Genomic DNA, 23325 nt, shown 5'->3' on the forward strand with positions numbered 1-23325 from the left:
TTTATTAATATAACTCTCTCTCTCTCTCTGCCATTGATTCATCAGCCTGTCTGAATAGGCAATGATTTAGCCACGCTTGTAATTCTGGCCTTGGTGTACCCATCAAGCCAGTGACTCACCAGAAAGGGAGAGAGAGAGATATGAGGCCTAGCAATGTCATGGTGAAATCATCGGTCCGTTCACCCTTACCGAGAAACCCCACGCATTGAACTTCAACCTAATTTACTCATCTGCATATGAAGTGGATGGACTAAGACGGAGGTGTATGATCCACTATCAGACCATCCAGTTGACATGAAGATCTGCATTGCTAGGGTGAAGCTGCTTCTCTGAACATGTTTCTTTCTTCTCCAGGAAACACAGAAGGCCAAGCAGTTCCTGCCTTTCCTCCAGAGAGCGGGTCGCTCTGAGGCGGTGGTAGAATACGTGTTCAGTGGCTCCCGCCTCAAACTCTACATGCCCAAAGAGACCTGCCTCATCACCTTCCTCCTCGCCGGTAAGTAGTCCATCCGCGAGGGCCGTTAGGCAACTTCCTGGTTCAGCGAATTACATCCTGGTTTAGGTAACTTTCTTCCAGTTACACACAAATCAAATGTATACGTCACATATACAGTTTACAGCAGGAATATAAGGTGCTGCGAAATGCTTGTGCTAGGAGCTAACAGGGCGACGTGTCTTTCAGCGCCATCTTGTTGGCTACCTCAGAGATTGGAGCGGCGCCTGGTTAGACTATTAGTTATCAGTCTTTTAACTCTGTAACCAACATTTGTTTTTGTTTACTACCAGTTTAATAAAAACATAGGCTAGTAGGGGAGTGTATGTATGTATGTGTGTGTGTACAGTACGTGAGGAGAGGTGTGTGTGTGTGTGTGTGTACAGTACGTGAGGAGAGGTGTATGTGTGTGTGTACAGTACGTGAAGAGAGGTGTGTGTGTGTGTGTGTGTACAGTACGTAAGGAGAGGTGTGTGTGTGTGTGTGCCAGACATATCAAGCCAGGTGCAGCATCACAGCCCCAGCTCAGAGGTCACGGTGACTGATAGCAGAGCTAGTGGAGCGCCCAGCTGTTAGCAGTCATTCACTACGAAGGTCGACAGGGTTCTGGTGAAACCACGCCAGCCGGCCCCTGGCACCATTGGGATGGCGTGTAGCTGATGTGACCTTTCACCTCATGCAGGCATTGACCCCCCCCCCCACTCTGCCTCGTCTGACATTTTGTGCCAAGCCAGGTGAATGAACGCAAAACTGATTGCAAATCAGTGTCAAGGGCAGGGCTCTCCAACCCTCTTCCTGGAGAGCCACCGTCCTCTAGGTTTTTGCTCCAACCCTAATCTAGTGCCCCTGATTCTAGAAAATAGTTGCTTGCTAAGATGAATCAGGTCAGTTACAACTGGGACTGGATTGAAAACCTACAAGACGGTGGCTCTCCAGGAACAGGGTTGTAGAGCCCTGGTCTAGAGGGCATTTGGGGTATGAGGTGACCATTTTGTGCCCGGGAAACAGTTGCAAGAGAAATATAGGCTACAATGTACTGTAGATTGGTTATGGTTGCGTTTATACTTTGTCTGGCAGCTCAGCTTTCTGTCTGGCAGCTTAGCTTTCTGTCTGGCAGCTCAGGTTGATTTGTGCAGACAATTTAGATCCGAATCAGTCGATAGCAGGAATGCTTGTGTGTTTTAGATGAGATGAGACTCCATTTACTCGACTAGCCGTAATAGAAGCATTACATCTAATCCCGGCATCTATCTATCGCTCTCTATTTCAGCTCTGTCATTGACCAAATAAAAGAAGAACCCACTTCATTCATTTCCCAACAGGACACCACCATATATTCATGATAACATCATCCCCGGTTTAATTGTGCATGTCTTCCATTGTAAATGTTTTAATTAATTTGGTAATTTGTTTCTAAATGTCTTTCCCCTTTGTCGTTGGTTTTTGTAATTAATAATTTTCTCCGCCAGGCATTTTGACTTGACCCTCTCTCTCCACCAAACCACCTAGGCCTTTATTAAGACTGGTTGGAAATCTGACATTATAACTTGAAGCACGCTCTCACGCATACGCACGCACACACACACACTTGCGTGCTTGTGTTTTCTGTCATTGGAAATGATTTTATTCAATCAGGGGTTATTACCATATGACAATAAGCACATTATGGCATAGAGCCTGTTTATTTGATTAAGGTCGTTCCCCGGTAAAAAGGTTTTCTGCTAGGAAATGACAGTTCATGTTGTCTTTAATAAACACATTAAGGCCAGATTAACGCTGATTGATACAAACGATCCTTGCTCCCTTTTTTAATATGAGGTGCTTCCGTTATGATTAGCCACCGCACTGCATCCTGACCACCCTCACCTTTCCTGGAAGGTGTGGGTGTGTGTGTAATAGTTTTTTCATTTATTTGTGTGTGTGTGTTATTGCTGCCTGTGGGTTTGTGTGGTCATGACTTTGCCTTTGATGTCGTGTTACGTCTTTGTCTGTGTGTGTCACGTGTGTGTATGTTGTGTATTGTCCATTGTATGTGTGTGTATTGCCCAGAGTTCATGTGCTCCTCTGTGGTTCTTATTGAGGTTAGAGACCCCTGATATATAGTACTGTTGGCATAACATAACTACCCCCTGTTATCTCTCACCCTACATACCCGTATCTACTAACACTACCCCACTCCCATCTTCATGTCCTCTCAATGTGTCAAAGTTATCTCTCCATGTTTTATGCACCTATCTCCCTCTGTAACCCTGTGTGAAATGTCACAAGGCGTCCCAAATGGCACCCTATTCCCTACTTAGTGCACTACTTTTGACCAGGGCCCTGATGAAAAATAGTGCACTACAGTGCCTTCAGAAAGTATTCATACCCCTTGACTTATTCCACATTTTGTTGTTACAGCCTGCATTCAAAATGGATTTCATAGATTTTTTCCCCTCAACCATCTACACACAATACCCCATAATGACAAAGTGAAAATATATTTTTCAAATGCATTGAAAATTAAATACAGAAATATCTAATTTACACAAGTATTCACACCACTTCAAAGTAATGACTTATGAAAGATAGTTAATTATAGTCAATACTTTGTAGAAGCACCTTTGGCAGCGATTACAGCTTTGAGTCTTTCTGGGTAAGTCTCTAAGATCTTTACACACCTGGATTGTGCAACATTTGCCCGTTTCATTCTTGAAAAAATTTATTCAAGCTCTGTCAAATTGGTTGTTGATTATTGCTAGATTTTCAAGTAGATTTAAGTCAAAACTGTTACTCGGCCACTCGGGAACATTCACTGCCTTCTTGGTAAGCAACTTCAGTGTAGATTTGGCCTTGTGTTTTAGCTTATTGTCCTGCTGAAAGGTGAGTAGTTCTCCCAGTGTCTGGTGGAAAGCAGACTGAACCAGGTTTTCCTTCTTTTTTTATATAAAAAATAACTCCCCAGTCTTTAACAATTACAAGCATACCCATAACATGATGCAGCTAATACGTTGCTTAAAAATATGGAGAAAGGTACTCAGTCGTGTTGTATTGGATTTGCCCCAAACATACCACCTTTGTATTCAGGACAAAAAGTGAATTGCTTTGACACATTTTTTGCAATATTACTTTAGTGCCTTGTGGCAAACATGATGCATGTTTTGGAATATGTTTTATTCTGTACAGGCTTCCTTCTTTTCACTCTGTGAATAACGTTAGCATTGTGGAGTAACTACAATGTTGTTGATCCATCCTCCCCGGCGACTGAGTTAGGAAGCCTGTATCTTTGTAGTGACTGGTTGTATTGACACACCATCCAAAGTGTAATTAATAACTTCACCATGCTCAAAGGGATATTCAATGTCTGTTTATCTACCAATGGTTGCCCTTTGAGGCATTGGAAAGTCTCCTTGGTCTTTGTGATTGAATCTGTGTTTGAAATTCACTGCTCGACTGAGGTACCTTACAGATTATTGTATGTGTGGGGTACAGAAATGATGTAGTCATTCAAACGTCATGTTAAACAATAAAAAAAAAAGCCTTTATTTAACTAGGCAAGTCAGTTAAGAACAACTTCTTATTTAAACACTATTATTGCACACAGAGCCCATACAACTTGTGACTTGTTTAGACTTGCCGTAACAAAGGAGTTGAATACTTATTGACTCAACATTTCAGCTTTTCATTTGTAATTCTTTTGAAAAAGAATGTAAAAGCATAATTCCACTTTGATATTGTGTGTCGGCCAGTGACACAAAATCTCAATATAATCCATTTTAAATTCCAGCTGTAACACAACAAAATGTGAAATTCAATGGGTGTAAATACTTTCTGAAGACACTGTATATGAGCTTAAAGATGCAGTCCTGGATCTTAAGCCCTTACAAATCCGTTAAACACATTTTCATATTGGGTTTTGTAACATATCATATGAATTGTAAAAAATCTATACAGAAATTGAATGTCTTAACCTATCATAGGAGTAGAAATGGATGACGCCGTACACAATTGTGCACCATTTTCAGGGAACGTTTTTGACACGTGAGCCCTACTTACTTTAATTTGACCTATATTGTCACAACAAAATCCTGCAGCATCAGGAATTGAATATTTAGTCATTAATGTTGGTTGATTGGTGGTTAGGCTTTTAGCAGGCCAAAAGTAGGCTACATGACAATTGCAATCATGTAAATATAACTGTGTGTTAGTGAGGGTTTTCAGTGAATTTCACCAATCATACCTATTTTTATTTTGAATTAATTTGTTAACATTTCAAAAAACATTCCACTTTGACATTCTGGGCTTTGTGTGTAGGCCAGTGACAACAGTGACAAACAGTCAACAAAATGTGGAAAAAGTGAAGGGGTGAATACTTCCTGAAGGGAAGAGGAAGCCATTTTGATCTGTTGCATGTTAAACACCAGAAGCCCTTCACCCTCAAGACTCCATCATATAGGCTACTCACAATCACATAATATGTGTTGGAGGTTTCCACATCTCTAGAACATATGGATGGGATTGTCGAGGCCAGATGGGTGCGTCCGTGTAATGGCCAATCTGTTTGTAATGTCAGGCAGGAATTCAACTGGATTGGAAGGAGGCTCTCCAGAGAGGTTGTGTGCGTGTCTAGTTGAGTGAGCTTCCCTGGGCGCCATACTAAATGGACATAAATCCTTTAAGACAGAAGTGTAGTGTCTCTTGAGGTCTGCTTATTGTGGAAGTCTGATGCTTTACCTGTTGACACCAAAGAGCCCTGCTCTTGGTCTCTCTCTCTCTCTGTCTGTCTCGGTGTTTCTCAATATGCATACTACCGTGCTCCACACTCATCCTCCGAGTGCATTCTCCGACCACGTTCTTTTGAGTACGTTCTTGTGAGGACGAGAATGTGGAGAAAGCATAAAACATTACATTTGAGAATCATCACACTCCCCCCTACTGTATTACCTCACTCTGCACCTCCGCTCTACTGTATTACCTCACGCTGCACCTCCCCCCTACTGTATTACCTCACGCTGCACCTCCCCCCTACTGTATTACCTCACGCTGCACCTCTCCCTACTGTATTACCTCACTCTGCACCTCCCCCTACTGTATTACCTCACGCTTCACCTCCCCCTACTGTATTACCTCACGCTTCACCTCCCCTCTACTGTATTACCTCACGCTGCACCTCCCCTCTACTGTATTACCTCACGCTGCACCTCCCCTCTACTGTATTACCTCACTCTGCACCTCCCTCTACTGTATTACCTCACGCTGCACCTCCCCTCTACTGTATTACCTAACTCTGCACCTCCCCTCTACTGTATTACCTCACGCTGCACCTCCCCTCTACTGTATTACCTCACGCTTCACCTCCCCCTACTGTATTACCTCACGCTTCACCTCCCCCTACTGTATTACCTCACGCTTCACCTCCCCTCTACTGTATTACCTCACGCTGCACCTCCCCTCTACTGTATTACCTCACTCTGCACCTCCCCCTACTGTATTACCTCACGCTGCACCTCCCCTCTACTGTATTACCTAACTCTGCACCTCCCCTCTACTGTATTACCTCACGCTGCACCTCCCCTCTACTGTATTACCTCACGCTGCACCTCCCCTTTCACTGAGCCTTCTTCCAGCCAGGACAATGGCAACAATAGAGACAAAACAAGATATACACAAAGCAAACGTTTCACTTCATAATTATCAACTACATATGGGAATAGTAATAATCTAGCTAGCCAGCTAGTTAAACAGGCAAAGATTACCTAAAACTAATGCAATGCAACATAAATGTACATTTTCTATGGATAGCTACCAATTCTTTGTGGCTAGCTAGCCCTATTGATTTTCTATGGACTTACTCATTCACTGAACCGTCTTCCAGACAGGATAACAATGGCAATCGAGACAAAACAATATATATATATATATATATATATATATATATATATATATATATATATACACACACACACACAGTGGGGAGAACAAGTATTGGATACACTGCCGATTTTGCAGGTTTTCCTACTTACAAAGCATGTAGAGGTCTGTAATTTTTATCATAGGTACACTTCAACTGTGAGAGACGGAATCTAAAACAAAATTCCAGAAAATCACATTTGTATGATTTTTAAGTAATTCATTTTCATTTTATTGCATGACATAAGTATTTGATCACCTACCAACCAGTAAGAATTCCGGCTCTCACAGACCTGTTAGTTTTTCTTTAAGAAGCCCTCCTGTTCTCCACTCATTACCTGTATTAACTGCACCTGTTTGAACTCGTTACCTGTATAAAAGACACCTGTCCACACACTCAATCAAACAGACTCCAACCTCTCCACAATGGCCAAGACCAGAGAGCTGTGTCAACGCGACCGTTGAGTCACGGTAATCTCCTCTTATGAATTCTGGACGCTAATGGCCTGGTACTCAGCGGTCTATTGTCAATCGAAAACCACATCAAACACTTATCATCAAAACAGTATCATTTTTTTAAAACTCACCTCACTGTGATGATCAATACAAAGCAGTTCAACAACCGGTTAAAACTGAGGGGAAAACATGGTCGTTCTGGATGTTTCAAAGCTTAACACAATGAAATGGTGAGTATTAATTCAAAACACCATATGCATATTAGAACTTATGCATAGGCCTATTTACCCCCGCCAAAAAAAAACGCTATTAATAATGCTTGTGCCATTATACAATATTGCATATTACACACGGTAGAAAACCACCCCCCTTTTTTTTAAAACATCGATTTAAGATGTCTTCGGTACTTAATTGGTCTAGCCTTTTGCATGTGGACACAACAATATTATTATTATGCCTACTGGATGGACTGGTTACCTTATGCTACGCTCCAAACTTTCTATCCTTGAGTCTGGGAGAGAACATATAGGCCTAGGTGAGGCTGTTGGTTTGTGGATTGTGCAGGGCGTCTTCAATTATGGTGAATTTGTATTTGATTTATAACAGTCTAGTAAAAGGGCATTTTCTAATATTTTCATAATAGGCTCACTAACTTTAGCTACAGAATATCTCACCACCATCGTTTTCATCTCTCTCTCCTTCATTCCTTTCTCCAGCGTGCAGAGAGAGGGCTTTGAACAGTTTAATGAAAAATGTTTTGTTGTGAAAACAAGTTACTATTGATGTTCCCGAACAGATTTCACTTTGTTTCCAAAGTTAAACTCTGGGTAGCTGCAGGAACAGGGTTGGAGAAGCCATGTTACACAGAGTTTAGGTGAAATATCACCTGTCGCTCAGCAAGAGGCTGCATGCTCCTCAAACAGTGGTTGATGTGTGGAGTGAAATAAGTCTTCCTATAAGCTCGTATTTCTATATGCAACCCTCTGTGAAAGCAGACTTTTCAAGGTTGCTACTAAAGAGGATCCCAGGTGCTACTATATTTATTTCTCAGTTGCTTATATTAAGCACACACTTACTATAAAACCGGAGTAGCCTACCCGGCATGATTGAAAGGAAAGCGGCTCCATTCGCTATTCGAGTACATACAGATGACATCTCTTTTTCCCCTGGCCCTGTTTCTGCCCATTTTGATAATGGCCCATTCTAAATCTAAACAAATTGTAACTATTAATAAAGATTTCATTGAGAATAGTCTGATGGGTGAAATATGAGAACAGCACGTGCAGCCTGAGACAAGTAACAGAGCGGCAACTTTTTTTTGCATCTTTCTCTAACAATTTTAGGCTGGGTTTCTGTATAAGCACTTTGTGACAACTGCGGATGTAAAAAGGACCTTATAAATACATGTGATTTGGAGGAGCCTCAACGCGCGCGCACACTTTTTTAAAATTTAACCTTTATTTAACTAGGCAAGTCAGTTAAGAACTTAAATTCTTATTTAAAATGACGGCCTACCCCGGCCAAAACCGGAGAACGCTGGGCTAATTGTGTGCAGTCCTATTGGACTCCCAATCACGGCCGGATGTGATACAGCCTGGATTCGAACCAGGGACTGTTGTGACGCCTCTTGCACTGAGATGCAGTGCCTTAGACCGCTGCACCACACCCTTTGTGGATGTATTTTTATTCACCAAGAATAAGGGCCACGTTCCTCTTCGCTAGCTGTGGGAGAATAGAGCTGGTTTCTAAAATACCTGTTCTATACAGGCATGTCCATAAGCTGTGTCCTAGTTGTGTAAAAAAACAACGCTTAGCTCCAAACCCTTTAGTGTGTGTACTTTACTGTGTTTATACTTGTCATATCGCTTTTCAACAGTAAAAACAATCTGGTATTCAACATTTATTCATGTATATAATGCCTATAATCACTAATTAAAAAGTCCCAAAATGGATGTACCAATCCTAGTATGCTTCTTTAAGGGCCCTGTTTGCGTAGACTGTGTAGACCCCTGTAAAGAGCTCTGCCATGCAGAGTCATGCCTTGCAGGTAGGCCTATTCCTCTGCTAGGTGCTAGTGGGTCTGCATTGTTTTGCGCTCTCTGTCTATCCCCTACCGTCTCTCCTCAGGTAAACCATCTTTCTCTCTGAACCACGTACGCTTGTGAGCACAGTTCCCCTTTAGATATTTATTTTAAAGGGAGGCTGGAGAGAGACTTCTGTTTTTCTCTCCCTTCACTCCTGTCTACTCCATGGAGACACCTCAAAGCCTCCCTCCCCTTTCCTACTTGCTTTCCTTCCTTCCGGAGTTTTCCGGGGAGTGCTCCTGTTCCCTAAAAGAACCAAGAGGAGAGGGAGAGAGGCTCTCAAAAGAGAGAGGGAGGAAGGGAGGGGGATAGAGAGAGAAGCCCCACTTCAGAGTGGGCCGGAGGGGTGCTCTGGGGAGGAAGGGATGTTCCTCTCCACTCCTCTTCTCTCATCCACATGCAACTTTCATGCGATGGAGTGGGTTTCTTCTTTCGTGGAGAGGCAGAGGAAAAAAGGAAAGAACAGAAGGCCTAGAAGTGTGTTGTGTTCAATAGGACCAAAAAATAGGACGAAAGGAGACAACAGAGATAGTCCCTCGTGGAAGGAAGTTTCACAGTGGCCACGCCCTTCTGGTGGGGTATGAATGTAAAAATACCTCAATCTGCTGTTGGCGCCTATACAAATACAAAGCTATACAAAGCTCCAAGGTTTCTTGAAGTCTTTCATTTTCTTAAATTAAATACTGTGACAACATTCCCAGCTAATGAGAAAACTGTTTGAAATTATCGTTATCGACCTACTGTATACCCCTTAAATATACCAATTTTAGTGTACGGGGTGACTGGTTGAATCACTAGCATAGCTTGCCATCGATTCACTGGTTGAAGTTGAAGTAACTTTTGAGTGTAATGGAGTTGACTGGTGACTGACATGAATCAGGCTTTCCGTTATGAAAATGTGGCACCTGCCATTTGAAAGGCAGCATTTTAATTTACCTGACATTTGAGAAATTTACCGAAACCATATGCATTAGGTGTGTAATGTGATTAGGGTCTCCACCACGGTGCTCAGAATGACAGAAATCACATTTAGAATGGGTTGGGGGGTGAAGTGGACATGATGTCCTTTCAAAGATGTTTTGCAGGGTAAATAAGACTTGTGTTGCAGGGTAAATAAGACGCTTGTGTTGCAGGGTCAATAAGACGCTTGTGTTGCAGGGTCAATAAGACGCTTGTGTTGCAGGGTCAATAAGACGCTTGTGTTGCAGGGTCAATAAGACGCTTGTGTTGCAGGGAAAATAAGACGCTTGTGTTGCAGGGTAAGTCGCTCTGGATAAGAGCGTCTGCTAAATGACTTAAATGTAAATGTAAATAAGACGCTTGTGTTGCAGGGTCAATAAGACGCTTGTGTTGCAGGGTCAATAAGACGCTTGTGTTGCAGGGTCAATAAGACGCTTGTGTTGCAGGGTAAATAAGACGCTTGTGTTGCAGGGAAAATAAGACGCTTGTGTTGCAGGGTCAATAAGACGCTTGTGTTGCAGGGTAAATAAGACGCTTGTGTTGCAGGGAAAATAAGACGCTTGTGTTGCAGGGTCAATAAGACGCTTGTGTTGCAGGGTCAATAAGACGCTTGTGTTGCAGGATCAATAAGACGCTTGTGTTGCAGGGTCAATAAGACGCTTGTGTTGCAGGGTAAATAAGACGCTTGTGTTGCAGGGTAAATAAGACGCTTGTGTTGCAGGGTAAATAAGACGCTTGTGTTGCAGGGAAAATAAGACGCTTGTGTTGCAGGGTCAATAAGACGCTTGTGTTGCAGGGTCAATAAGACGCTTGTGTTGCAGGGTCAATAAGACGCTTGTGTTGCAGGGTCAATAAGACGCTTGTGTTGCAGGGTCAATAAGACGCTTGTGTTGCAGGGTCAATAAGACGCTTGTGTTGCAGGGTCAATAAGACGCTTGTGTTGCAGGGTCAATAAGACGCTTGTGTTGCAGGTTAAATAAGACGCTTGTGTTGCAGGGTAAATAAGACGCTTGTGTTGCAGGGTCAATAAGACGCTTGTGTTGCAGGGTCAATAAGACGCTTGTGTTGCAGGGTCAATAAGACGCTTGTGTTGCAGGGTAAATAAGACGCTTGTGTTGCAGGGTAAATAAGACGCTTGTGTTGCAGGGTCAATAAGACGCTTGTGTTGCAGGGTCAATAAGACGCTTGTGTTGCAGGGTCAATAAGACGCTTGTGTTGCAGGTAATAAGACGCTTGTGTTGCAGGAATAAGACGCTTGTGTTGCAGGGTAAATAAGACGCTTGTGTTGCAGGGTAAATAAGACGCTTGTGTTGCAGGGTAAATAAGACGCTTGTGTTGCAGGGTAAATAAGACGCTTGTGTTGCAGGGTAAATAAGACGCTTGTGTTGCAGGGTCAATAAGACGCTTGTGTTGCAGGGTCAATAAGACGCTTGTGTTGCAGGGTCAATAAGACGCTTGTGTTGCAGGGTCAATAAGACGCTTGTGTTGCAGGGTCAATAAGACGCTTGTGTTGCAGGGTCAATAAGACGCTTGTCTAGGAAAAGATGAAAAGTTTCAAAAGGCTAAAGCTTGCACATGAAGAGAGAACATCCCATTTTGTGTGTTTGCCTGCCCTGGGAATAGGCAAAGTGTTGGTGTGTCTGCTTAATCCCTGTGGGTGCGGTGTGTGTTGTATTGAGCTAGCTTAAAGGGACATTTTAAAATCTTTCAATTTCCAATTCATCATCTCCAGCACCCCAACATCAACATATGTAAAAATGGCAGTTTTGTATAAAAAAAGATAAAGATAAGTGTTGCCAATGACATCATCAACCAATCAGCAGACAGTTAGTAGGTAATGCCTACTCACAATTGGTTAAAATCGCATGATGCACACCTTATCGTTTCTCTTTTTAAATGCACAACATAGAAACACACCATTTTCACTAATGGTGATGCTGGAGATGATGAATATGAAGTTAAGTTAAAGTGAAACGTCACTTTCTTTTTAACTGTCTCGCTGTCTGTGGCACTGCAGCTTATGGAGATTCACTCACTTCCTGGAAATTGGGAGCTGAGAGATGGAGCAGCTTTAGCCCAGAGACGTGTGTGTGTGTGTGTGTGTGTGTGTGTTACTGAACTAGCTGGCAACCAGGTAGTGGATGTGGGTGGTGTGTGTGTCTGGAGCAGTCCCATAAACCTGCATAATGAAAAAGGATCCTGTGAATTTATTTCTCTGGTTGTCTGATGAGGCAGTACATTAAGGAGTTCTCCTCGTCTTCATGTTTTTGATTAGCTCTGTTGTAGAAGGAAAATATTCACCAGTTTGTAAATTGTTAATGAATGACAAAACAATAAAAAAGTTTCTTATTTTTTAGTTGCATTTTCCTGTTTTTGTCCCTACTAAAAAAACATTGAATCTCTTTTCAATATCAGTCACTCATTTTTTTTCACATCTATTGTCTCTTTTATTCACTGTCAGGCTTTTTCTCTCTTGCTCTCTCGTTCTCGCTCAATCTCTTTTTTTGTCCTCATGCAATTCTTTCCTTTTCCTCCGTTAACCATGGAAGTGGTATACAATGTCTACTGTTAACTTCCTTGTTGTGAGTGATGTTGGGGGAAATGGTTTGTATCAGTCATCCATTGTAGATAGGCAGGCAAAGTGCGAGTGAAGTTGGCCGTAGTGAATGACTGTAATACAATGAGCTTTAGCTCACTCTACAACCACTGCCTTGCTTTGCTCTTTGAAGGAGAAATGCAGTTTCTTGGAAATGAATAAATGTTGCTTATTGTTGCATGATGACATTGATGGATATGAATGTGAACACAGGCCTAGTACTGATATTAACAGGTTGATCATGTGCCTGGCAGGTTGATCATGTGCCTGGCAGGTTGATCATGTGCTTGGCAGGTTGATCATGTGCTTGGCAGGTTGATCATGTGCTTGCACTCTGAAAAGGAAAGTGAATGAATGGGGTGAGTGTCTGACCTGGATAAAGGGACATGGTGAAAGATCATTCATTGTCACTGCCCTGTCGTACCTCAACTCCTCTAGTCTGGCTCACCTGTATGTGACTACAGTCAGTTACATCCATCGAGATGGAATATGAATATATAAAACGTAATATCACTAGTTTAACATCTATGACCACACCATCCAGACAGGTCTGAGGCAGTGAGGGTTGGAGAACACTGAGATGCGATCAGACAAGACTCATGGATTGCAGATTACATGACGCTGATGTGCTTTTGTGCACTAAGGGTTTCTCTAGGTCAGGGATGGGCAACTGCTGACCCCCTTTTGTAGGCCAGCGGATCAATTCCCCTCCACCACGCAGGGTCTCAACTTACTGTTGAGAGGTAGAATACACAAGGTGTCATTTGTTTGTGCATCAAAGTTTTTTTTGTATTTATATTTTTTCCTTTTATATTTTTTATAATTTGTTGTATTTTATCCCCCTTTTTCTCATCGCTGCAACTCGTCAACGGTGTCGGGAGGCGAAGGTCGAGTCATGCTTCCCCCGAAACACAACCTGCCAAACCGCGCTTCTTAACACCCGCTCTTTTAACCCGGAAGCCAGCCACACCAATGTGTCGAAGGGAACACAGTTCAACTAACGATGAGGTCAGCCTGCAGGTGCCCGGCCCGCCACAAGGAGTCCCTAGAGCGTGAGGAGCCAAGTAAAGCCCCCCCCGGCCAAACCCTCCCCTAACTGCGACGCAGTGCCTTAGACCGCTGCGCCACTCGGGAGGCCCTGCAGTTTTTCTCTTTTGTCAGTTAATGTCCATGTACTCTTATAATCTCCACCCGGCACAGCCAGAAGAGGACTGGCTACCCCTCAGTGCCTGGTTCCTCTAAGTTTCTTCATAGGTTCCAGCCTTTCTAGGGAGTTTTTCCTAGCCACCATGCTTCTAATCTGTATTGCCTGCTCTTTGGAGTTTAGGCTGGGTTTCTGTATAAGCACTTTGTGACAATTGCTGATGTAAAAAGGGCTTTATAAATACATTTTGATTGATTTGACTGACAGTCACTCAATTAGCGCATGTCAGCAAAACTCTTTTTTGGGAGGTAAGTTAGTCTAGCTGCCAGCTATCTAAACTTGTAGGAATCATGGTCGAATTACCAACCGAGGGGCCCCCATTGATTTTGTTCGTCACTCACTCAGATATCTTATTTAAAACTGCTAACATTTATTTCCGCCTCATGGCAAAATGTGTAGAATGGCAGGAAATGAACTCTAAAACGTAATTTTTTTCTCTCTGCTGTCAAGAGGGAGTCCACTAAAAAAACATTCTGCTTAGGGTCCTCAAAAGGCTACGTCAGGCTCTGACTGCATGTGTGGGTACACAGACCTGCAAACCACTGCGGCCCCTCATGAGTCCAGATTTTTTGTGGCCTTCATCCCCATCATAGGTAACCATCCTTGGTCTAGGGTATGATGAGAGATCTGAAGGGAGCATGGGGAGATACACGGAGGGGGAGGGAGGACTCGCCCAGCAGGAAGCGGCTCCGTGTGGTGCATTTACCCCCCTCCGCACTCAGCCCTCCCAGCTCCATGCCATACCAGCCTCCTAGCTCCATGTCATACATGCCTCCTAGCTCCATGCCATACATGCCTCCTAGTTCCGTGCCATACTAGCCTCCTAGTTCCGTGCCATACTAGCCTCCCAGCTCCATGCCATACCAGCCTCCTAGCTCCATGTCATACCAGCCTCCTAGTTCCGTGCCATACCAGCCTCCTAGTTCCGTGCCATACTAGCCTCCTAGTTCCGTGCCATACTAGCCTCCTAGTTCCATGCCATACCAGCCTCCTAGTTCCATGCCATACCAGCCTCCAAGCGCCTAGCTCCGTGCCATACCAGCAGGAGGGAAGAAAGGACAGGAGGGAAGAAAGGAGAGGGTACAGAGAGAGGGAAGGAAGGAGAGCAGCAGGGGGAAATACAGAGTCCGGGAGAGATGAAGAGAGAAAAAGTGGATTCGCCAACTGTCTACAAGTTCAATTAATTGAATTCCTGAGTGAAATTAAGTAGCGATAGGAAGAAGTAGACACAAGCTCTGACCTGCCGCCCACATGTGTTTTTATAGTCAATTCATTAAATGGAGCTTTTGATTAAATGTATGTATTTTCTGGCTGTTGACCGGTAGGCTATATATATATTTTTTGTAATCAGTGTTTGTGTCCTTTCATGATATAACAATGCAATTGAATTACATTTAGCACTAAACAATAACTTGGCAGAGATGAATATACAGTACCAATCAAAAGCCCGGACACACCCAGCCACTCATTTGAATGGGTAGGTGTGTCCAAACCCCCGACTGCCACTGTACATACAATAAAGAAGATGGAAAAGGAATGAACATTATCATTTTTCACCCACATAACTATTATAACGGAGGAAAAAAGTACATTAACAAAACACAAAAGGCCGTACCCCTACCAGTCGTCTATGTATGTCTGTAGTCTACCAGGCCTTTACAGATTGTATTCTCTTTCTATCACGGACAGAAAATGTCCCCAGAGTTATCGAGTTTACCATTCATTTTATAAAATTAATCTTTTATATGAAGCTGTTTCTGCCAAGGCTATGTACCATTCCTTATATGAGGGAGGGTCCTTCTCCCTCCAACGTCTCAATATGACTCTTTTGGCTGTAGTTAGAGCAACTTTTAGCCAGTTTAAACATGAGCTTCTCAGTCGATCATAGATCCTTAGTGATATTCAGTAAAAGCAAAGCAGGATTTGCAGGTATTGTGGTACCCAGAATATCCCAATCTTTTCCATTACCTTCTGCCAAAAGGTATGTAAACTTGGACAGTCACAGAACATATGCATCATCAAATCAAATACAACAACCTTACTGTGAAATGCTTACTTACGAGCCCCTAGCCGACAGTGCAGTTTCAAAAAATACAGATAAGAATAAGAGATAAAAGTAACAAGTAATTAAAGCAGTAAAAAATAACAATATATACGGGGGGGTTCCGGTACAGAGTCAGTGTGGGGGCATCGGTTAGTTGAGGTACTATGTACATGTAGGTAGAGTTAAAGTGACTATGCATAGATGACAACAGAGAGTGACAGTGATGTGGAGGGGGGGGGCAGCAATGTGAATAGTATGGGTAGCCATTTGACTAGATGTTCGGTAGTCTTATGGCTTGGGGGTAGAAGCTGTTTAGAACCCTCTTGGACCTATACTTGGCGCTCCGGTACTGCTTGCCGTGTGGTAGCAGAGAGAACCGTCTGACTAGGGTGGCTGGAGTCTTTGACAATTTTTACGGCCTACTTCTGACACTGCTATGGAGGTCCTGGATGGCAGGAAGCTTGGCCCCAGTGATGTACTGGGATGTTCGCACTACCCTCTGTAGTGCCTTGTGGTCGGAGGCCGAGCAGTTGCCATACCAGGCAGTGATGCAACCAGTCAGGATGCTCTCGATGGTGCAGCTGTAGAACCTTTTGAGCATCTGAGGACCCATGCCAAATCTTTTCAGTCTCCTGAGGGGGAATAGGTTTTGTCATGCCCACTTCACGACTGTCTTGGTGTGTTTGGACCATTCTAGTTTGTTGGTGATGTGGACACCAAGGAACTTGAAGCTCTCGACCTGCTCCACTGCAGCCCTGTCGATGAGAATGGGGCGTGCTCGGTCCTCTTTTTCCTGTAGTCCACAATCATCTCCTTTGTCTTGATCACGTTAAGGGAGGTCTCTGACCTCCCTATAGGCTGTCTCGTTGTTGTCGGTGATCAGGCCTACCACTTGTGTCATCGGCAAATTTAATGATGGTGTTGGAGTCGTGCCTGGCTGTGCAGTCATGAGTGAACAGGGAGTACAAGAGGGGACTGAGCACACACCCCTGAAGGGCCCCTGTGTTGAGGATCTGCGTGGCGGATGTGTTGTTACCTTCCCTTACCACCTGGGCGCGGCCCGTCAGGAAGTCCAGGATCCAGTTGCAGAGGGAGGTGTTCAGTCCCAGGGTCCTTAGCTTATTGATGAGCTTTGAGGGCCCTATGGTGTTGAACACTGAGCTGTAGTCAATGAATAGCATTCTCGCATAGGTGTTCCTTTTGTCCAGGTGGGAAAGGGCACTGGAGTGCAATAGAGACTGCATCATCTGTGGATCTGTTGGGGTAGTATGCAAATTGGAGTGGGTCTAGGGTTTCTGGGATGATGCTGTTGATGTGAACCATGACCAGCTTTTCAAAGCACTTCATGGCTACAGACGTGAGTGCTACGGGTCGTAGTCGTTTAGGCAGGTTACCTTAGTTGTCTTGGGCACAGGCACTATGGTGGTCTGCTTAAAACATGTTGGTATTACAGACTCGGACGGGGAGAGTTTGAAAATGTCAGTGAAGACACTTGCTAGTTGGTCAGCGCATGCTCGCAGTACACGTCCTTGTAATCCGTCTGGCCCCGCGGCCTTGTGAATGTTGACCTGTCTAAAGGTCTTACTCACATCGGCTGCGGAGAGCGTGATCACACAGTCTTCCGGTACAGGTGGTGCTCTCATGCATGTTTCAGTGTTATTTGCCTCGAAGCGCGCATAGAGGTAGTTTAGCTCGTCCGGTAGGCTCGTGTCACTGGGCAGCTCTCGGCTGTGCTTCCCTTTGTACTCTGTAATGGTTTGCAGGCCCTGCCACATCCAACGAGCATCACAGCCTGTGTAGTATGACTCGATCTTAGTCCTGTTTTGATGCTTTTCCTGTTTGATCGTTCGTCGGCGGGCATAGCGGGATTTCTTATAAGCTTCCGGGTTAGACTCCCACTCCTTGAAAGCGGCAGCTCTTGCGTTTAGCTCAGTGCGGATGCTGCCTGTAATCCATGGTTTCTGGTTGGGGTATGTACGCACGGTCACTGTGGAGAAGACATCATCGATGCACTTATTGATGAAGCCAATGACAGATGTGGTGTACTCCTCAATGCCATTGGAGGAATCACGGAACATATTCCAGTCTGTGCTAGCAAAACAGTCCTGTAGCTTAGCATCTGCTTCATCTGACCACTTTTTTAATTGATCTAGTCACTGGTGCTTCCTGCTTTCATGTCACCTGTACTTGACTGACATATCCAGCATAGACTGGATTCTATCAAACCCATTCTGTTCAACCTCAGATGAGTCCAATAAATCCTATTGAACACTTTTAATTGAATCAGTTTGGAACGGGCATCTCTCATAGGGAGGAGCATCTGTTGTACTATTATATTCCAGTCCTCCGCTCCAAAAGTTACCTCCAGGCCTTTTCCCCATACAGCCTTTACGCCCTTACAAGTTCCATTAAATCCACCTATAAGGTGGCTATATATAAACCCTGCGGTATGTGGTGATTTGCAAATAATTTCTATCTTAACACTTCGGAATGTACAGGGAATTTGTTGTTACTCTGTCCTACCTTAAACATAAGCTGAGCTAAGCTGGAGATGCCTCCAAAAGCCTTGTTTCTGTAAATTATACTTGGACTTTAGTTATTCAATAGAGTTAAACAAGTTTACTTGATATAGACAACCAATGTTCGTTATCCCCTTTCTATACCAATCTTTCCAGAAAACCATGTGTCCCCCTATTTTCAATTTAGATTTGTTCCATAACGAAGCAGAGTTTGTCAGAAAATGTGAAGATTTCTCTCGTGTATCTGACTCCATATATTTTTTTGTATGGGACATTATTGGATTCTGCAGTCCCACGTTTTGTTAACTCAAATAATTTGATGTTCCGAATGGGGCATTAACTTCTTCCTCCATGTCCACCCAAATTGGCCTATTAGAGTTATCCGTAAAGAGAGCCTATTTGGGAAGCTACAAAGGCTTCTTGATACAATTGCATGTCAGGGAGCTTTAATCCTCCCTTCTCAGTTTCCTGTAATCTCGCTAGTTTCATCCTGGCCCTTTTACCGGCACAAACAAACTCAGTAATACTTTTCTTTATGGATATAAAGGTATAAACAGGTATGGACAGTGGTAACATGCTACTGACCATCTTTTTAATCTGTATCCTACACCATAATAAGATTTATAGCTTATCCCAGCTCTTAAACTGGAGTTGTAGTTGGTCAAGGTTTTCAGAAATCATCTTCTCTAGACCAGGATTTAAAGCGATCCCCAGGTACCGCAAGTTTTTAAGGACCCATTGATACCTCCAGCTGAGGAAGTCATTTCTCAGACAATGTTTTGATAGTGGCCTTACTTCAGATTTGGTCCAGTTTACTTTATAGCCTAATGTCTCTGAAAATGCATTTATTGAGTCCAGTAAAGGCGATATGTTGAGTTGGGAGCCTGACATTATTAGTAATATGTCGTCTGCATAAAGCAGTGGTTTATTCTTTCTACCTCCCATATTAACCCCTTTTATTGACTGATGCAGCCTAATGGCTTCGGCTAATGGTTCTAATGCTATAATAAATAGGAGGGGCGAGAGACAGTCACCTTGTTTGGTGCCTCGTCCTACTGAAAATGGAGACGATCGTAGTCCGTTAGTGACTACTTTGGATTTGGGGTCGTTGTACATAAGTTTAATAATATTCTGAAAGTCCTGTCCAAATCCAAATGTATTTTATAGTATAATGCAGGTAGTCCCAGCCCACCCTATCAAAGGTTTTCTCTGAGTCTGGGGATAAGGCTGCCACTGAAGTATCCAGGTCTTTTGCCTTCCAGATGACATGCAATAGATTGTCAGATGAAGTTCTGCCTTTCACGAATCCCACCTGGTCTGGATTTATGATTTTCATAATGAAATGATTCATCCTCATAACCAGAAGTTTTGTAAACTATTTTCCATCACAATTTATCAAGGAAATCAAGGACAGTAGCTCCCGCACTCATGGGGATCCTTCCCCTTTTTGGGGATTAGGATGTTTGCTGCATCACTTACAGAAGGTGGGAGCTCACCTGTGTCAATCGATGTGTTCAATGTTTTCAATATTTCTGGGCTTTGCTGCTCCGCAAACCTTTTGTAGAAATCACTGGGTATCCAATCCAGCCCTGTGGGTGCTTGTCTTATAGTTTCGGTCAATTCCTCCAAAGTAATTGGACGGTCGACCCAGTTCCTGTCTTCCTCTTTTAGTTTAGGAAGGTTCAGATTCTGAAAGAATGCCTCTGCTTTGTGCATTTTTGAAGGACTCTCTGAAGTAGAAAGTTCGTGATAGAAGTCTCAAATTATATTGTTTATTTCTTTATTATTGGTTATCAGCTTGCCTGTCTTTTTTCTGATTCCACCTATTTGCCGATCTGTTTCTCTAGATGTCGATTGACTGGCCAACGGTTTTCCTGCATTTTCCCCTGATTCATACCATCTCTGCTTCAACCTGTACAGAGAATATTCAGCTATTTTACTGAGTAAAGTATTCAGCTCGTATTTGTTTTTTGTCAGGTTTACCAGAGAAATGTTGTTAGGATTGGACCAATATTCCCTCTCCAGAGTTTTGAGCTCTGTTTCAAGTTTATACATTTTCTGTTTATCTTGTTTCTTAATAGTGACTGTTCATTGTGTTATTACTCCACGAATGTATGCTTCAAAAGCTTCCCAGACATGTACCTGTTTTTCAAAGAACATTGTAATATTCTAAGCATAAACACTCAGTGAGAATGTGACTCACAACATAGGAAGTTCTCCTATCAGCTTAGACAAAACCACTGCCGCCATGCGGATCTTCCATAGCCTACCACACTACTCAGATTGTTCGGCCTCGTTAAGGTCCGCGACACACTTCTTTGCCACCTTTTGGGTCTGTAAAACGACTTAGTGATCCTCTCACAGGAACACAGCAGTGTAGTGCAAGGAGCATTTCAGTCCCCATTTCATGCACATGTCTCTCACCTCTATGAACCTCCTTGGAAAAGTCAGGGAAAACTCCACCTTTGTCCCTTTCCAGTGAGAATTCCTAAGTTATTTTGCTCTGAGCCGGACCTTCTCCCTGTCGGTGTATGGTAAGAATTTCACCAGGATAGGCTGGGGGTCGCGTGGGGCTGGTCCTGGGCGCAGTGTTGTGTTTTCCCAATGGTCATGTTAACATCGGTGTGTCCTCAACTAGATTGCGTAAAATGTCTTTCATACAATCCAGCGTATTTATGTGGATTTCGGGAACCCCTCTGATCCGAAGTGTGTTTCTCTGACTAACGTTCCTGGGATTGAAGTCGTTCTTCCAGATTTTGCTAATCTACTTTAGAACTGGGTCACCAGGCTGTTCTTCTCCACCATTTTTGTTGCTAGCAGCAGCTGCAGGTAGAGGCAACATTTTCGTGTTTTTCGTCAAAAGTCCCTGCTTTTGTGCGTTTCTAAGTCGGTTTTCCATGTAACTGATATCTTGGACAAGTAGTTAACAAAATGTGTAACTAGGCGTTGAATAATCGGGTTGGAGCTACACATCTTCTTTAGTTAGCTGCTGCTCTTCGCAACATTGTCGCGGGAAGTCGACAGTTAGGCTATATTAAGTACAGGCTATGTGTAGCAAAGCAACTCCCGCCTCTTCCTCGCTAATCCAATCTCACTTTCTCAATGCCCGTTTAAAGGAAAATTTTGAATCCCTAATGCAATTTCCAAGCCTCTCTGACCATCCTCTCACTTCGCTGTTTGTGACTTGCAATTGAATAAGTGGGAGAGAAGGGGAGGTAGAGGGATGTAGGTGGAAGGAAGAGGGGGAAGTAGAGAGGGATGTAGGGGGGGGAGGGAACAAGTGTTGTAGAGAGGTAGATGGAGAGATTGAAAGGAAAGAAGAGGGCAAGGAGAGATGGAGAAAGTGATGAAAAGAAAGAGCGGGTGGGAGGGAATTAAAGATTTAGATGGGAAGGGAGTGAGAGAGAGGGAATGATAGAGGGAGAGAGAGAGATTGTCTGTGTTTTCATCACAGGGGTGAAGTTGTGTCTGCTTGCATAAAACATGGAGCTGTCTGAACCACAGTGCTCAGTAGCACATATGCTCTGGCCACAGGTGATTTGTAGAGCAGCTATTCCAGGGCACCTGTGTGTGTGTGTCTTTTGAGAAAGTGTGTGTGTAAACGACTGTGTACGAGGGAGGATTGGGCAGAGGCGGCTGGGACGGGCCGTATTTCAACCGGCGCATCGCTCACCGGGATCACCGATTTTAAAACGTTACATCTTATGCGCGTGGCTAGCCAGCACTACTGAGCAGAGCTGTTTGTGTGTGTCCATACGGGGTTCTGGGGGAGGGGTCTGGCCCCATAGGTTAGCCAGCACTTCCACCTGCCTCAGCTAATCAAAAGCTTGGTGATTAGTTGATACGTTTAATTGAAACAGTTGTGCTAGTTTGGATTGGATTTGATCCACATTGAAAAACACAGATCCAGGTTTTATTGTCCCTATGGTGCCCCTGTGTCTCTCCCATCCTCACCAAGTCCTCTGTCCTTGAGAGAAAGACATCCCTTAGTGAAAGCAGTTTACTTTAAGCTTGGCTTTCTCTACCCCTCTCTCGGTCTTATACAATACTGGCCCAGCCACTCACTCGGTCAATCCCAGGCCAAAACATGTCTAAAAATACTGGGGATGCTGCTAGACTGAAATGACTTTTTCCTTCCTCCTTGGAGCCGGGGCGGAACGCACGCTGGGCAATTTAAATGCTAATCTAGGGACTATTTACTGGCTATTAAGAGGTAATTGAGTCTTCAGCCTCTGTGGCTCTCGCCATGCCGCGGGTTCAACAGAAAATATGTTTTTGTTTTGTTAGAGGGGTGAGATGAGAATTGTCGGTGTGTCCTTGTGTGTGTGGGAAGTTTTGCTAACACAGCATTGCTAGGAAATGTGTGTGGGTGTGTGTTTGCTCGCTGGTTAGTCAGTCAGTGCCAAAATGAGTACCCAATCATCACAAACTTGACCTCCGGTCCAGCTTTTCCCCTCTCTCTTCTCTAGTCCAATCATGGCGGATGTGTTAGCATAAAGACCAATCAGGATTGGCGGGAGCCTCCAGATTACTAGAAGATGACTCAGACTTTTTGGACAGGAGGCTGATGTTGCTTTGTTAGCACAATGTTGTTGGGTGTAGCGCCCAGCAGAACCAACAAACTCTGAGTTTACATGAATCAATGCAACAGGGTGGAGAGAGGATGGGGGGGAGGGAGGTGTGTGTGTGAGATGCTGCGCGCATTGGATAGAGGGATATAATGAGTGAATGTGTGAAGGAGTTTTCATGGGTGTTGAGTGTGTATGATTTGCTTGTGTGTAGTTTGCTAAGTTGACTTAGTTTACGTAGATATGAGGGTTCTTGTCAGCAGCCATAGAGGAGGAATGCTGTTTGCTTGTTGGAGAGCCCTGCACCATGCTCGCTCCTCAAGTGTGTGTGTTTGAAGTCCTGACGTGGGGAGAAGACAAAGAGGTGGCGTCTCGATTGAAGATCAGGTTGCTTTCCACTGAAGGCATCATCCCAGACATCAAAGGTTCCTAGCCAAGCGCCAGCTACAGTAGCTGCATCGGCCCTGCACTCAGCATACAGAGTCTATCCTAGCACACACCACACCACTCAG

The 23325-nt window shown here is 43.8% G+C and overlaps 1 protein-coding gene across 1 annotated transcript in view; it reads left to right on the forward strand.

Annotated features, from left to right (window-relative positions):
* Positions 1 to 23325, forward strand: part of snd1 (staphylococcal nuclease and tudor domain containing 1) — a 351126-nt gene that overhangs the window by 63806 nt on the left and 263995 nt on the right. Inside the window, exon 15 of the mRNA XM_071332224.1 lies at positions 355 to 496. Within this exon, the coding sequence (XP_071188325.1) occupies positions 355 to 496 (142 nt within the window). The remainder of the gene's footprint in view (positions 1 to 354; positions 497 to 23325) is intronic.

This window comes from Salvelinus alpinus, chromosome 11 (genome assembly GCF_045679555.1).
Source record: "Salvelinus alpinus chromosome 11, SLU_Salpinus.1, whole genome shotgun sequence".
Classification (NCBI taxonomy): Eukaryota; Metazoa; Chordata; class Actinopteri; order Salmoniformes; family Salmonidae; genus Salvelinus; species Salvelinus alpinus.